Raw genomic sequence first — 16,580 nt, 5'->3', positions numbered from 1 at the left:
TTTTAGCTAGTTTTATTTCAAACATCGTGATGCGTTTTAGTTAGTTTTATCTCAAGCATCATGATGCATTTTAGCTAGTTTTTATCTCAAGCATCATGATGCATTTTAGCTAGTTTTTATTTCAAGCATCGTGATGCATTTTAGCTAGTTTTATCTCAAGCATCATAATGCATTTTAGCTAGTTTTATTTCAAACGTCGTGATGCGTTTTAGCTAGTTTTATTTCCAACATCGTGATACGCTTTAGCTAGTTTTTATCTCAAGCATCATGATGCATTTTAGCTAGTTTTATTTCAAGCATCATAATGCATTTTAGCTAGTTTTATTTCAAACATCGTGATGCGAGTGTTAGTGGTGTTTGTACATGTCTTTTATTTGCTGAATGTCTAAAAAACACATGACTGTTATAATAACTGCATTTATCAGCGATAATAGTCAGGTCTACCTCCAGATCATCTCCCTTACTTGCTACTACTATTGCAAATTGGTGGAAGAAATCTATTTGATAATTACTTATCAAAACCTTCAGGCTCACTATCTTGATCAGTCTCAATTAATTACATAGCTTCTTTATGACTTAAGCCTTTCCTTCGCAAACCCTTGTGCCTTAGATATCATAAGCAGTTCGTATTTTCAATTTCTTATATCAAGGTACATTTGATGGGAACACTGAACAAAGCTTTTGGTATGTGATGTGCTTTGAAAGACTGTTAAAACACACAAAGAGCCCATGTTTGAGATAAAACTAGCTAAAACACATCATGATGCTTGAGATAAAAACTAGCTAAAATGCATCATGATGCTTGAGATAAAAACTAGCTAAAATGCATCATGATGCTTGAGATAAAAACTAGCTAAAACACATCACGATGTTTGAAATAAAACTAGCTAAAAGTAGATTTGCCAACTATTATCAGACAAGAGCTGGTGGTGTTGACTCGCTGCCTGCCTTTTTCCTAGTCTATCAGTTTAAAATTAGGGATGGGTGATGATTTAAATATTTAATGCCCTTTGCTGTGACATACATAATTATTTGTATACTTTTCTTAATTTCACAAAACATTTCTCCCACATACATGCCATCTTTCCCATATATATATTTTGTTTAAAAATATTTTTTTACATTATTTTTTGCTTAAATGTAAATTTAAAAAAAGCACTGAAAAAATATAATATTGAATATTTGTTGTTAAAAGAAATGTTACTGTAGGAACTTTAACTTTGCCACAGTTTTTTACTTGTATCCAGGTCACTACCAAAAAAATCTGGAGCTGTGTAAGAAACTTTATAATACATAAATTCTGTGTAAATAGGACTGGTAATTGTGCTTGCTGCTCCTAAAACTGGCTTTCTGAAGATAAGTTGATCCAGTTGAAACTACAACAGAAAAAAGTTTCTGAAATTTGTTTTCCATTTTAATACTAACACGTTAAAGTAACAAAATGTGATAAATATTAGCTGTATGTGTATGGGTTCTGTCTGTTGGACTGACCCATATTGGAGAAGGAATATTGAAAATAATTCTAGTTTTACCATGTGTATCTATGTGAAATGTAACAAGTTTTTAGTAAAAATGTACAAGTCTGTTGTAAGCAAAAATCAGATGAGTTACAAATCTGTCACTGAACTGATGGCATCAGTCTGACTCAAACTGAGAGGTCAGAGTGCAAGTTTGTGTGAAGAGTAAAAATATTTTTAGCCCATCTAATAATTTGTATATTGCGATTGCATAACCTCTAGAATCTCCAAAATGCATGTCTAAAGTTTTCCAGTATCCCTGTATATTGTATCTGGTATTACTTTCCTCTGCCATGAACTGTTACTAAATCGGCAGTTTAAGGTAAAATGAATAGAGGATAATTCTAATATTAAATGCATAATGCAACGTTGAATGACACTCCATAAAAGGTAAAGGCTTGCACACTTTGACCCGCACCCATGCACATAGGGTTAACTATGTTGTATATTATTTTAACTTGAAGCAAAGCATTCTTGTGGTTTTAATTACGCTATGAATTTTGCCACTTTTTAATGATGTAAGTAAGGTGGTCATAATTACATAATATATAATGATTTTCTTCGTGTCGTTCTTGAATGACATAACTACAAGATTCTCAGTTTATATACTTAATATGTGACAATGTTAATATGTTTTCTAAAAATGTGGAGTTATTGTACTGTTTTTTTAGTGTTATTTATAATTTAAAACTTGTGATGGTTCTATATTTGAATTTTTTTTTCTAAGACTTCCTGTAGCTTTGCAGAGTTAATATTTCACTGTGATTACTAACATACAGGTTGCACTCAGATGATTTCAAGTCAAGAATTTTGAAGCATTTTGGTACTTACAGCAAGTTTAAGAAGTCTTTCTAGCATCAATGAAAAATTCATTTCCTGTAGTAACTTCCTTTTTCTGTTGTTTACAAACTGATTTTATCCAAGATTTTCAAAATAAAGCCTAACATATAAGAGAAGTTTAATTCAACCACCTGATAATTTTTAAGTACCAAAATTACTTCTTTCAGTGATTTCCCTTTACAAATATATATTTATTCTCTCTAAATAAGTTCCATTAACTTATTTGATATAAATTTGTTAGCTTGAAAATATTTTGAGTCCTGAAGAAATGAGAAAGATGTCTTGCTTTATAATTTAATTTTGAATGGCACTTCAAGAAGTTGGAACAGCAGCATTATTTAGTCAAAATGAATAATTAATATACAGCAATTTAGTGTACTCAGTTAAAAGATACTTACTGAAGCTGTCAAAGGCCTCTACGTAAACACTCTACATGTTTTGATGTATATACATCATCTTCAGGAGTGACTTACAAAACTAACATTTTAATATTTATACACTTGTTACAAGCCATGTTATATTACTCTTTATATAATTTTCTTAAATTACTGACTTTACTTTTACACTAGGTTTGTCATACACAAATAATAGAACTAGTTAGACCTTCATCTCTGATTAATACATTTTATTTTTTTTAAGTTTTACTATTTCTAATGGTTTTCAGATATTCATAGTATTAATACTCTGAAGTTGAGCTTGAATTATAGATTTGTCACACAAAATTGTGTTTTGTGTAAGTGTTCTGCTGCAGATGAATTTTTTAATTTATTATTTCTTGTGTAACCTTTATTTTCTTGTAAACTGTATCTTAGTTTGATCAATATAAATACTACCACATTCACATTTGGTGTTTAAAATCCCAGTTTTTATCTTTTAACTCTATTTAATTATTGATATTTGGTGTTTAAAATCCCAGTTTTTATTTTTTAACTCTATTTAATTATTGATATTTGGTGTTAAAAATCCCAGTTTTTATCTTTTAACTCTATTTAATTATTGATATTTGGTGTTAAAAATCCCAGTTTTTATCTTTTAACTCTATTTAATTATTGATATTTGGTGTTAAAAATCCCAGTTTTTATCTTTTAACTCTATTTAATTATTGATATTTGGTGTTTAAAATCCCAGTTTTTATCTTTTAACTCTATTTAATTATTGATATTTGGTGTTAAAAATCCCAGTTTTTGTCTTTTAACTCTATTTAATTATTGATATTCCCCAACATTTGTTTAGTCTTAACCATAGGTTTGAAGATGTAATAAAGTTTTTTTTGCTCTTAAATACAGTGTATATTAAACAACTGACATCTTAATCAAGGAATATGAGGTATACTTTCATTTTTAGTTATATCATAAACAGATTTTAACATAGTATTTTTAACTAATATTGAACCAATATATGAAATTTCTACATTTTATAAGTATATGCACAGATCTTTGAAGATACACAAGGAGTTAAGTAATGAATTATTCTTAATTAAACATGTAGCAGTTGAAAGAGGATTTATATCTCATATACCAATACATTAACTATGGATTTTCAACACGCACTCTTGTTAAATTAAATACGTACATAATTGTAGCTGCTAGAATTCTATCTAATATTCATTTATTTTAAAAACATCTAATAGTTTATTCTACTAGGGTTTTAGTGAATAATGATATTACACACAAATGACTCATGTAGGTAATCTTTTTTTTTAAAGTCACTTTATTAAAATTCCAGCATTTGAAATTATGGAGATATTGAACTTAACAAGAGATTGTATGTATATTTTTTCTAGTTTACTATAAGTATTAAAAACAAAAAGAATAATTAGTTATTATATAGTACCCATTGTCACCTTTGTTATGTGATATTTCTTTACAGGGATTTATTTGAAACTGAAGCATTACATAATGCATAGTATAAACCAGAGGCTTGAATTGGGTATGTAGATGACACATTCTTGGTGTAGCTGCATGGCAACAGTACATTAAAAGGATTTGCTAGCTACTTAAATCGTATAGAACACTCAATTTAACTTGTATATGAAATAATAGTTTACCTTTAATACACGTATATGTCAAAAACGATATAGAGAGTCATTTAGAAATAACAGTTTTTCAAAAACCTTTTTCTGTTGTCATGCCACGATACCAAGAATCACGTCATACACAAACACAAAACCTGGCCTACTGTAAATGTTGGCAATTAACTTGACAAAATAGCTTAGAATGTAGAATCATGTGACTTGTTATAAGTGTATAAATATTCAAACCTTTGTCTTGTAAGTCACTTTGTACATGACATGGATATGTTAAAACATTTAGTGTTTTTTTAAATGTAGCCCATTGGTGGTTTCAGTATATACCATTTAATTGTGTACAGTAAAACGTTGTCTTTTGATTAATAATTTTTATTTCAAAATTAAGCCCAGGTGGTTAGGGCACTCGACTCGCAATCTGAGGGTCGCAGGTTTCGAATCCCCGTCCCACCAAACATGCTCGCCCTTTCAGCCATGGGGGCGTTATAGTGTGACGGTCAATTCCACTATTCGTTGATAAAAGAGTAGCCCAAGCAGAGGGTGGTGATGACTAGCTGCCTTCCCTCTAGTCTTACACTGCTACATTTGGGACGGCTAATGCAGATAGCTCTCGTGTAGCTTTGCATGAAATTCAAAAACAAACAAAATTTCAAAATAAGCAAGTCTAATCATTCATACTTAACACTGCATAGTGTTTGAAAAGTGTGAAAACTGAAGGTAGTTTTATTATTCGACTGCACAAAATTTCAAAAGGTATTTTTAATATATTTAGCTGAACTTTATTATTAGCCAATTGAAGAACAAATAAAGATAAATATTATTTTGCAGGCACTATCATAATTAGGAAATAATACTTGGCTAGTTCTTATAGGATTTCTTACATAAAGCAAAACTTGACAGTATTGACCTATACTGTTTCTCTTACATCATTAGGATTTGAATCAATCGCTAATTTTGAACACATCATTGAAGTGATTAATATTGCGGAAGAAAAACTTCTTTAGAGTAGGAAGTAAACATGAAAAAAAATTAGTTTTCCTCTTTGTTTTTTCAGGTACCAAATCACTTGATATGGTTGTTGTTTTTCTACTGGTTTTTCCACTCTTGCCTCAACGCTGTTGCTGAAATTCTTCGCTTTGCTGATAGAGAATTTTATCAGGATTGGTGGTAAGATTAGAATCCATTTATCAAAGAAACTACAAACTTTTATAATTGAAAATTATACAAGATTTGTTAGTAGATTAGCTGAAAATTGTTAAAGAAAATTAATATTTAGTAGTTTGTTTTGTTAGCATATAAGCAGTATTTTGCACATTTGGGAGTTAAAATATCCATGTAGTTTTGTAGTTCACTAATTAAAGATAGTTAGATGAACTACAATGTTGTTATTCTTGCTCTCTCTCAAGTAAAACTTGATGGTAGTTGTGTCAGAAAATATTAAAGCATTTAAGTTTGTTTGTAGAACTTGTACAATCTGATGGTAGTTGTGTTAGAATATATTAAAGCATTTAAATTTGTTCGTAAAACTTGTACAATCTGATGGTAGTTATGTTAGAATATATTAAAAAATTTAAGTTTGTTTGTAGAACTTGTACAATCTGATGGTGGTTGTGTTAGAATATATTAAAGCATTTAAGTTTGTTTGTAAAACTTGTACAATCTGATGGTAGTTGTGTTAGAATGAATATATTAAAGCATTTAAGTTTGTTTGTAGAACTTGTACAATCTGATAGTAGTTGTGTTAGAATATATTAAAGTATTTAAGTTTGTTTTGTTTTCTAAAGTTAAACAACATAATATACTTGAAGGAAACTTAAATTGCTTCAATGAAATCATGTTAAATAATACTTCACACCTCAGATATTTTGTATTTATTAACTAGACATTGAGCAGTTTGTGTAGGAACCAAAATTTGATTAATGGTTGAGCCAGCTGTATAACTTACTGAAAAAAAGACCTTTTGAACAGATTAATTATTTGTTCATTGTAATTATACAGAGTTGATAAAATCTTAATTTATTTTAAAGAATTACAAATAGACATTTCAAATGTTAAGCATAATGATTAGCACTACAGTTTGGGGCAAATTGCTAAGTTTTTCACAGAGATCATAATCACTTTTTTTCCAGGATTCGTAAGATTATCTATGGAAATCTGCATAATTTAATATTTTTTAATCTCTGGAACAAAGGACAACAAAACCGTACTTCTTTTAAACCTTCGGTAGAGGATTAATGGACAAATGAAAATTTTAAATCTCGGGAAGATGGTGGTTTCATTTTACCATTCTCATAGTATAACGTCAACTAGAACAGTCATATTGATAATTTTAACTTTAAAAATGATTACTTAGGATATAAAAATGTGATACTTTGAGAGAAAAATTAATAATTAAAAATAACCATTTCAAACTTGCAAAACTTTGCAAAATACCTTGCCATTAAATAAACCTCTTTTTTTTTAACATTTAAAAGCAACAAATTGGGGATGTTGACAAAAAAAATTAAATAGGTTATCAATAACACTCATAGAAAATGTAATATATATTTAGACACAAACATTTACAGTGTATTATTCAGTTTAGTCCAACCTTGTTTGAGAAATAACTGAAAGTCAACTAAAAATTGAAGATGGAAAAAAAGACAAAATTAAACTTTCCTGTTGAAAATAGAAAGCACTAGTTGATTGTTATCTGTCTCACAAAATCAGTGGGATTTACTACAAAACATGATTATATCCCTACATAAAAACTGCTGAAAATAGAAAGCACTAGTTGATTGTTGTCTCTTACAAAATCAGTGGGTTTTACTACAAAACATGGTTATATCCCTACATAAAAACTGTTGAAAATAGAAAGCACTAGTTGATTGTTGTCTGTCTCACAAAATCAGTGGGTTTTACTACAAAACATGGTTATATCCCTACATAAAAACTGTTGAAAATAGAAAGCACTAGTTGATTGTTGTCTGTCTCACAAAATCAGTGGGTTTTACTACAAAACATGATTATATCCCTATGTGAGAATAAGTGAAAATTGAATGTACAAAACATCAAGATGTAATTTTTTTTGCTTGATTCAGTTTCATGTTCAGTAGGAGAGTTTCCAGAATTAAATTTTAACAAGCATTTTAAATTTACTAAAAAGATAAATTATAGATTGATTGGAGTAGCTTAATAGCAATTAATAAATAGAGGGGGAAAAGAAAGCTAAAATAATTTTGAACTAGTATTTTTTTGTTTTTTTTTACAGGAATGCAGAAACTGTTAACTATTTTTGGCAAAACTGGAATATCCCCGTCCATCGCTGGGCAGTTCGTCATTTGTACAAGCCGCTTGTTAACAGAGGATTTAGTAAACACCATGCTTCAATCAGTGTGTTCTTTGTTTCAGCTTTTTTTCATGAGGTATATTATTTTGTTTTTTGTAGAATAAATGTGGAGTAATGCTTATAAAAAATATTGTATATCTAAGAAAAGCTAATTTCATTTTAATATACTTGCATTTTAAAATTAATAATTGTATATTAAGTAAGTTTTTCTCAATGTATTATCGATGGAATATCTCAAAGTGCTGTTATTAGAAAAAAGTGATATGTCCCCCCAGTGGATCAGTGGTAAGTTTCCAGACTACAACCCTAAAATCCAAGGTTTTATTCTCCTAAGTAAACAAAACACAAGCAGCTTATTTTGTAGTTTTGTGCTTAGAACATTAACAGCAATAGAGATTGATACCTTGGCAAATGAACTATTTACTTCATTTTCAGTAGCTGTTTAACCTTTGTCATTTGTTCATTCTTAATGTATGGTTGAGTCAACCAAGATGAAAGTATTAGCACAAAGAGTCACCGTAAAAAATGATGTGCATTTCAAAAGACCCATAAACACGAGTGCTTCTTTACCAGTCAACTTATCAAAAGTACTCAAGTTTCTATTGGCTGTTATAGTTACAAGCAGAACAGAGAGTGGTGATCTTTGAAGTTTATCTGGACGAGTCAGAAAGTTTCTATGTACTGTTATAGTTACAAGCAGAACAGAGAATGGTGATCTTTGAAGTTTATCTGGTTGAGTCAGAAAGTTTCTATAGACTTATAGTTACAAGCAGAACAGAGTGGTAATCTTTGAAGTTTATCTGGTTGAGTCAGAAAGTTTCTATAGACTTATAGTTACAAGCAGAACAGAGAGTGGTAATCTTTGAAGTTTATCTGGTTGAGTCAGAAAGTTTCTATAGACTTATAGTTACAAGCAGAACAGAGAATGATGATCTTTGAAGTTTATCTGGTTGAGTCAGAAAGTTTCTATGGACTGTTATAGTTACAAGCAGAACAAATTATGATGGAGATCATCATTCTGAAGCGTGATTGCTCAGCAGATCCTAAATATGCATTAAGCTAAATATTTCAAGACTAGAAAAATTAATTTTCACTGGATCCTTATTAAGTGCCTGTCTGAGCTAGAGACTAGTAGTTTACGTGCAGACTTTTAACCTTCATTACCCCTGTAGAAAATAAAACTTTGATTTGTATGTTACATATATGTATATATGAAAAATGAAAAATACAACTATTTCCTTCATAAGGAAAATCAAATAAGCCACCCTGATAAAGGCTAATATCAAAGTCTTGATATAAAAACTGTTCTTTTGAATTCTAAAATTACATGTTTGTTTAACTACAGAGTTTGTACAAACCTAACAAATAATGTTTCTCTTATCTATTGGTGTAGGTTAGCTTTGTGGTAAAGCTCTGGATTTTGGAGCTGGTGAACTGGGTTTGAACCCTTGCAATACTAAAAAATATTCCCCACAACTTTAAGCTAGGTGTGCATAATAGGAGTGACAGTAAACTCCTTAGTATAGATGGTAGGTGGTAGGTTGCTGCTTACTGGCTGCTTTCCATCTGGTCAGTAGCTCAAAATTAGGGATTGTAGCATAAAGCCTTAATAGCTCCACCATAACTACAAATATTATACAGTATTCTTTATTTTTTCTACATAGCTACTCGATAATTTATTGAATATAAGTGTGCACCTAATAAACTATGATTCTATTTTGTCAGAGTGCTAAAATTACAATAAATATTTTTTATAAACAGTATCTAGTCAGTATTCCGTTGAATATGTACCGGATTTGGGCTTTCTCTGGGATGCTTGGACAGGTAGGTTGGCTAGTTATTTTCAAATAATTATGTAAATGTGTGTTTTTTTTCCTTATTAACAACATGTATATAAAGTTCTTAAGATTATTGAGTTTTTGTTTTTCACTGTTATAAGTGTTTTGGTTTTAGCTTTTTTTTCTTTTCTTGATAAATAATAAATCAGTTTGTCACTTTAGTTGAACAAGATTAAAGACTACTTGAAAAAAATTTACAGTTTTTCCACTTCTTTTTTAATGTAATGTTAAGTATGGTATATAAAGTCTTGAAAAAAAGTAGTATTTACTGAAAAAGTACACCCTCCCCCCCGATGGCTTGCAGTAGTCATCCTGATGGGCTAAGAATGCTAAAATCTGCGTTTTTATACCCTGTGAGGGTAGTCCATTGTGTAGCTTTGTGCTTAACAGCAAATCAAACCCAAAACAAAATCTTACTTACAATCTTGGCAAGGATACATAGCTTTTTTTTTTAATTATTAGGAGATCTTAAAATCTTCTTCTGTGACACATTTTTATCACCGCTGTTTTTTAGTTTTTATAATTATCAGTTTAATTCAAATTTAAAACTTAAGACCAGTACAGATTCCTTCCTAGACAAAGTCGTACAACATAAAACAATATTGTCTTCTGATTTAGGGTTAGCTAGGAAAGCTATTTTTTATAGACTGTAGTTTAATATGTTAAGATGCATAACAGATGTTCTCCCTAACTAAATTGGTTACAAACTTGGAAAACATGAAAAAAAGTCACAGAATTTAAAATAGAGTAAAAAAATTGGAGCAAATTATCCCCAAACTAAGAAACATTAGGGAAAATTGTTTTATCTTGGAGCCTACATGCATTTGCAAGCCATGCTGATTAGCTATGCCAATTATTGGCATATTTTTAAACAATGTTTAGTCACTCTGCTGTTTTGTGATGATAATTATTTAATTCATTATATTTGATGACAGGCTCAGATCAAATGCTGTTTAATAGATAATAATGCTGTTGCTGTTGACTACTGTACTGTTGTCTGAAGTCAGAATATTCTAAAGTTGGAGTTTTTATAAAACTTTATAACAATATTTCAAGCTAAAGTAGTGTTAATCAGGTAGATTTATGAGGAAAAGTTTAAATATAAATGTGCAGGTCTAAAATTTTGCCTTGAAAGTCAAGAAAAAAACAACATTGTTTGGAAAAGATGTAAACATCCTGTTAAGCTGATTTATTAGAAACTGTTAAAATGTTTGAAAAATAACACTTGCTTTTACCTTTTTCAGTTCAGGGATAGTATTAAAATATCTAAAATCACAAATGTTTGGAATGTAAAATATTTTGTGTAAATTCAGCACTATTTATAGAAGATATACAGCACTCTTGCATTCTTTTTAGAAGTCTTGCCACATTATTGAATAGTTTTTAAAAGTCATGTAACACTATTACATAATTTTGAGAAGCCATGAAACACTACTACATAATTTTGAGAAGCCATGAAACACAACTACATAATTTTGAGAAGCCATGAAACACTACTACATAATTTTTAGAAGCCATGAAACACTACTAAGTAATTTTAGAAGTCATACAGCACTACTACATAACTTTCAGAAGCCAGACAGCACTACTAAATAACTTTAAGAAGTCATGAAACACTAAGTAATTTTAGAAGTCATGTGACACTACAACATAACTTTCAGAAGTCATACAGCACTACTACATAACTTTCAGAAGCCAGACAGCACTACTAAATAACTTTCAGAAGTCAGACACCACCACTAAATAACTTTCAGAAGTTATACAGCACTACGAAATAACTTTCAGAAGTTGTACAGCACTACTAAATAACTTTCAGAAGTCATACATTGCTACTTCATAACTTTTAGAAATAATGCAGCACCCATACATAACCTTAACAATGATAAAAATTTAGTTGGTTGTACATGATTATATTAATTTGGAATTTTTGTCATTCCTGCTTCTGTTAGACTAAAACCTATCTTTTTTTGTGTGTTTTTTACACTTATTTGAAATATGAGTTTAATTGTATCAATGTTTTGATATGCTTATTTTCTTTATTGTGTCTAATACTTGTATATGCATACATACACATTTGTTTTGAATTCTAAAAGTATTTATTTCTTAGTCAAACATTCATATTTAATTCTTTGAATTAAAAATAAACCCATGTTTTTGTGTGTATACTTTTTTTCATAAAGAATTTATCAGTTTTGACTTAGCCCTGCTGTAATTGTAACCCATTAGGCTTACAACTACCAAAGTAATGTACACCTTGTTTTTCCATAGGTTCCATTTGCAATGTTTGTGTCTCGTTTTCTCCACAACCAGTATGGAAACATGGCAGTATGGGTATCCATCATTATTGGACAACCTCTATGTATCCTGATGTATTACCATGATTACTATGTTATCCATTATGGAAGTCTTGAGGCTGTTTCCTGAGAAACTATTCCAGATATTTCTTGAAGATGCTTAGCATATTAAATGCATGCTAATGTATATTTTATTTTGTAGCTAGCTTTACATTATCAACTTTGGCTTACTTTTGGACAATCCACACATGGATGTAATAACTTGATCTTGTACAAGATTTTGAGAGTTTATAGTCCTGGTTTGTTTCGGCAATAATAGCATCTGATCAGGTGTTGACTTTTTTCACCATTTGATAATAAAAACTTTGTTAGTTAAGTAATAACTGTGGGTAGAGCTTAGAACTTCTACGTATGCTTCTATTGAAATATGCAGCCTGTCCACTTCCAAAGTCATACATAGTCTTGTTTTTTTTTTTTCTTTCATGCATATTCTTATGAGTTTTCTCGAATCAGGATTGAGCTGAGGTAAGCAAGATGCTCCAAGATAAATAATATACCCTCCCGTTCTTACACCTACTTTTTATTTCTCTTTCTTCCCTCATATTTCACACACATTTTCGTTTCAGGATGTCAATGGGCAGTATCAGGAAATTTTACTCAAATGACTTAGCTCGTTAGGCAAGTTTTTAGTTCATTGAAGTTTAGGTCATACAACATAATACAGCTCAAGTTTTCAGGTTACTGTTAAATACACTGCTGTATAGCAAGGGTTTGGAGAAAAGCAGTAAATCTACTACTATTTAGATAATCAGAATCTTCTCTCAAACCACTGGCAGATCCAAAGGGAGGATAAATCCCCGTGTTTAAGGGCCTACCAAATAAGGGTACCTGTAGACCTAAAAGCAAGTTTTTTTTAAAAACTGGTGGAAGAACTCTTCCCCCACAAAAAAAATTGGATTCCCCCACCACCATGCAATTGTGATAGTTTTGGATGAAACTGTTGAAAAAAAAGAACCTAAAAGTTATTTAAAAGCTTTTGTCCTTGATTGTTTTGCCTAAGCCAATGAGTGCAGTTTGAGTGTTATTTGAGTTTCTTGTTTCTAACAGATCTAGCATTTAGATACCAATGGCACATTAGTAAACTGTACTTAACACCATGTTTCTTTTCTTTGGTTGTTGTTTTTTTCATTTGTTTCTAGATCAATTACATGTAATATTTTTACTGGTAGATTTAACAGATCCCACTTAAGAAAAAAGAAGGCAATAACAGTAATGTGAATATATTTTAAATGTTTGTTCCAATATATATTTTTATTGAAAAATCGTGAACACTATAATGAGTAATTATTAGTATATTTTTTCTTTTTATCAATTTTTTTTATGATTTCTTTACCACAGATTTTGATATATTTATTATATTTGTAAAAATAAAATGAAAAAGGGATAGAAATTACAGTGTTTGAAAACTTGTGTTCCTGATGAAAGTTGTATTTGATTATTTGATGTGCCAAGAGCAATACTTTTTTCAGCCTCTTTTCATTAGATTAAGGGTTAAGTTAGTTAGTGGTGGAAATATTACATTTTAGCAACAAAAAAAATATTATAAGAGCTATCTTACATATATCAGTGGCAAGTCAACTATGTATTTACCTCTTAGGATGGCTTTTTACAAAGATCTTTAGTAATTTTAAATTTCATGTTATCATTTCTGAAGTGGAGACTTTTAGGAACATGTTTATTAGAAAAATATGTACATTAATGTTTTATAGTGTGAAGAAATTATGGCCCATTAGAATGAAGGACTAAACCTTGAGAGGGTTTACTGCTGCGATAAATGAAACGATTCAATCACGTCTTTTCTTCCTGACCATTGTTTGTGTCCAGTAGTGCTTCTTCATTAACAAAATACAGTTCACAGTTTCATCTTTATCTTAGATAAAACTACAAAAAACAACTTTTGTCAGTTTAAGTTTTCAGGTTAAAATGTAATAAACATGTTTTGGAAAAACGAAAAATTTAGATATAACATAGAATGAAATGTTTTACTGTGAATAAATTATTTTAAAATATCCTCGTATTACCAGATTCTACTAGATTCAAATATATACTTATACAGAATCCAATTCTGTTTAATTTGTCTCTTTATATTACTCTAAAGTTTTTTGTAGTTCTACCAGAATCAGTTTAAAAAAAGAAAGAAAACTATGTAAATACATTATAAAGAAACTTTGTAAAGATAATCTCTATCAATGTTATTTTTAAGTCTAGTTGACATAAATACTCCTTGTTGTTACCACACGTAAGATTGTTTAAAAGCACTTAAATCAAGTTTGCATCATTAAATCAATTTAAAATTTATTATCCTAAGTAAAAATTTATTTTGAGCAAGATTTTGATACTAAAAATATTCAACTGAAGTATTTTTGTTAAAAAAAAAGATATACACTCTTCGGCTAATAAAATTTTAACAATTGAGATATTGAAGAGGTATGGTTTTATATGAGATGTCGGAAATAGCACTTAGATTTGCAGTGAAAATTAATTTGTATTGATACAGATGCAAAGTATGTATGGTAGTTTTATATTTCATATAAATGAAAAGTTATTGAAGCTTTGATGTTACAGTGAATAAGACGTTCAGAGTTTCAAATCATGATTACTGTGAAGAAAATTGGTGTGCATATCAAATAAAACTGTGTTTAAAACATAAACTTTGATACAGTTTTGTTTAAAATAAGCTATGTTGAAGTATAACTTTCTGCTATAAGTAAATTACAAACAATTCTTATGTTTTTAATAAAATCTTTGAAGAAACTGATACAATATTAGTAATGTCTAATCCACCTCGAATTCTGTTTAAAGCAGACCATGCTTCAACAGTCTATTTTTCAGAAAGAAAGAGAAAAAAAAAAGATTTTAATACAAACAGTTTCTGGAATTGATATATAATTTGTTCTTAATCTCTGCAAAATAGGAAATGAGAATTGGATAAATAGATTGTATAAGTTTTTAAAATATTAAAAGCTCGGAGCTATAATACAAAGTGTGATATAGTGAGTTGGATCAGCAAACCCCATTCATTGCTGTAACATTAAAAACTTGTAATTAATAATATTTGTCATAAGGCAATAGTATTAAACTCAGTGTATTTTTAAAAACTATTTTTTTTATACGGTCCCTTACAGTTTTTTCGAGAAGATTTTATTTCAACCACACATAAATGACCAAATAAAGAACGTACTGTTTAAAAATGAATTAAACTTAAGCAAACAGCATTCATTGTTATTCTAACAAAGAGCTTATATAAATAGCGTTCTGATCACTACTGTGTTTGTTGTATACCAACCATCCTGATGAGTTATGGTATTAAGAAGGCCTTGCGTGGTTTGATTGCTAGGGCACTCAACACGCAATCCAAAGGTCGTGGGTTCGAATCCCGTCATCAAACATCCTCACCCTTTCAGCCGTGGGGTGTTATAACGTGTAAGGTCAATCCCACTATTCGTTGGTAAAGAGTAACCTAAGTGTTGGCGATGGAGGTATTGACTACCTTTCTTTCCTCTTATGTGTCACATCGAAATTAGAGACGGCTAGCGCAGATAGCCTTCGAGTAGCTTTGCACGAAATTCCTAACGAACAAACTGGTATTGTGCGCCTCGGTAACATTAGATACAGCAGACATGGTGTGGTTGAAATACTATTACGCACTCTTCTTCATAGAAAAACTCCGAGGGACCAACTACAAAATAGTGTTAAAAATACAGTAAATTTAATATTATTGTCATACAACAAATGTAATTGATTCTAATCATGCTTCACTAGCAAAAGAAGTTCACACCATAATTATTATTAGGAACGTGTACAGTACGTAAATATGAATGTCCTGTATATACTGTGTTCGCTTCTGCAATATTAAAAGACCATTAATCACCACAGTATGACATGATATCTACCGGTGAGGGTTGGATCCTTTTCGTTTCATTCTGCAGTATTATCATTTGTAATGCTGTGTAAAAATTTGAAAAATATTTTATTTATGGTATTGACTCAAGACCAAAGTTTTTAGCCGTGGTTGTCTAAAAAAAAACGAAGAATCTTTTGAAATTTCGTTTGATGCAGTAAAAGAAATATCTTGCACGTGTGCAATATAGTGTTACATAGAAAAAACTATTGTAAGTCTCTCTCTTATCAAAGATAAGATTCCTCGAGGTGGGCAGATATCCTATTGTGTAGCCTTGGGCTAAAAACAAACTATATATGTAGATAAACTTGAAACTAACATTTTAATAAGGAATATAGGACTGGGCGTGGCTAAGTGCTCGGGCCGTGAATCCAAGGGTTCGTGTTTTACTCTTCATTTTAAGGCTGTGGGTGCGTTATAAAAGTGATAGTCTAATCCCACTATTATATCAGATAAGAGTTGGCGGTTACTATTTACTAGTTGCTTTCCTTCTACTTTGGCCCGGCGGTTACTATTTACTAGTTGCTTTCCTTCTAGTCTGGCCAGGCGGTTACTATTTACTAGTTGCTTTCCTTCTACTTTGGCCCGGCATGGCCAGGTGGTTACGGCACTCGAATCCCCGTCACACCAAACATGCTCGCCCTTTCAGCCGTGGGGGCGTTATATGTGCGGTCAATCCCACTATTCGTTGGTAAAAGATTAGCCCAAGAGTTGGCGGTGGGTGGTGATGACTAGCTGCCTTTCCTCTAGTCTTACACTGCTAACTTAGGGACGAC

At 30.5% G+C, this 16,580-nt stretch overlaps 1 protein-coding gene across 1 annotated transcript in view; it reads left to right on the top strand.

Moving 5' to 3' along the window:
• The window catches only part of LOC106458216 (diacylglycerol O-acyltransferase 1-like), a 29,109-nt gene extending 14,555 nt beyond the window's left edge, over positions 1–14,554 (top strand). The window contains exons 11-14 of the mRNA XM_022384350.1: positions 5,438–5,550; positions 7,634–7,787; positions 9,473–9,535; positions 11,818–14,554. Coding sequence (XP_022240058.1) covers positions 5,438–5,550; positions 7,634–7,787; positions 9,473–9,535; positions 11,818–11,973 — 486 coding nt within the window. The 3' untranslated portion in view covers positions 11,974–14,554. The remainder of the gene's footprint in view (positions 1–5,437; positions 5,551–7,633; positions 7,788–9,472; positions 9,536–11,817) is intronic.
• Positions 14,555–16,580: the final 2,026 nt, after the last annotated feature.

The sequence above is a fragment of the Limulus polyphemus genome, unplaced genomic scaffold (genome assembly GCF_000517525.1).
Source record: "Limulus polyphemus unplaced genomic scaffold, Limulus_polyphemus-2.1.2 Scaffold430, whole genome shotgun sequence".
Classification (NCBI taxonomy): Eukaryota; Metazoa; Arthropoda; class Merostomata; order Xiphosura; family Limulidae; genus Limulus; species Limulus polyphemus.
Note: the sequence above shows the minus strand (reverse complement) of the source record. Positions and strands in the feature narration are given on the sequence as shown.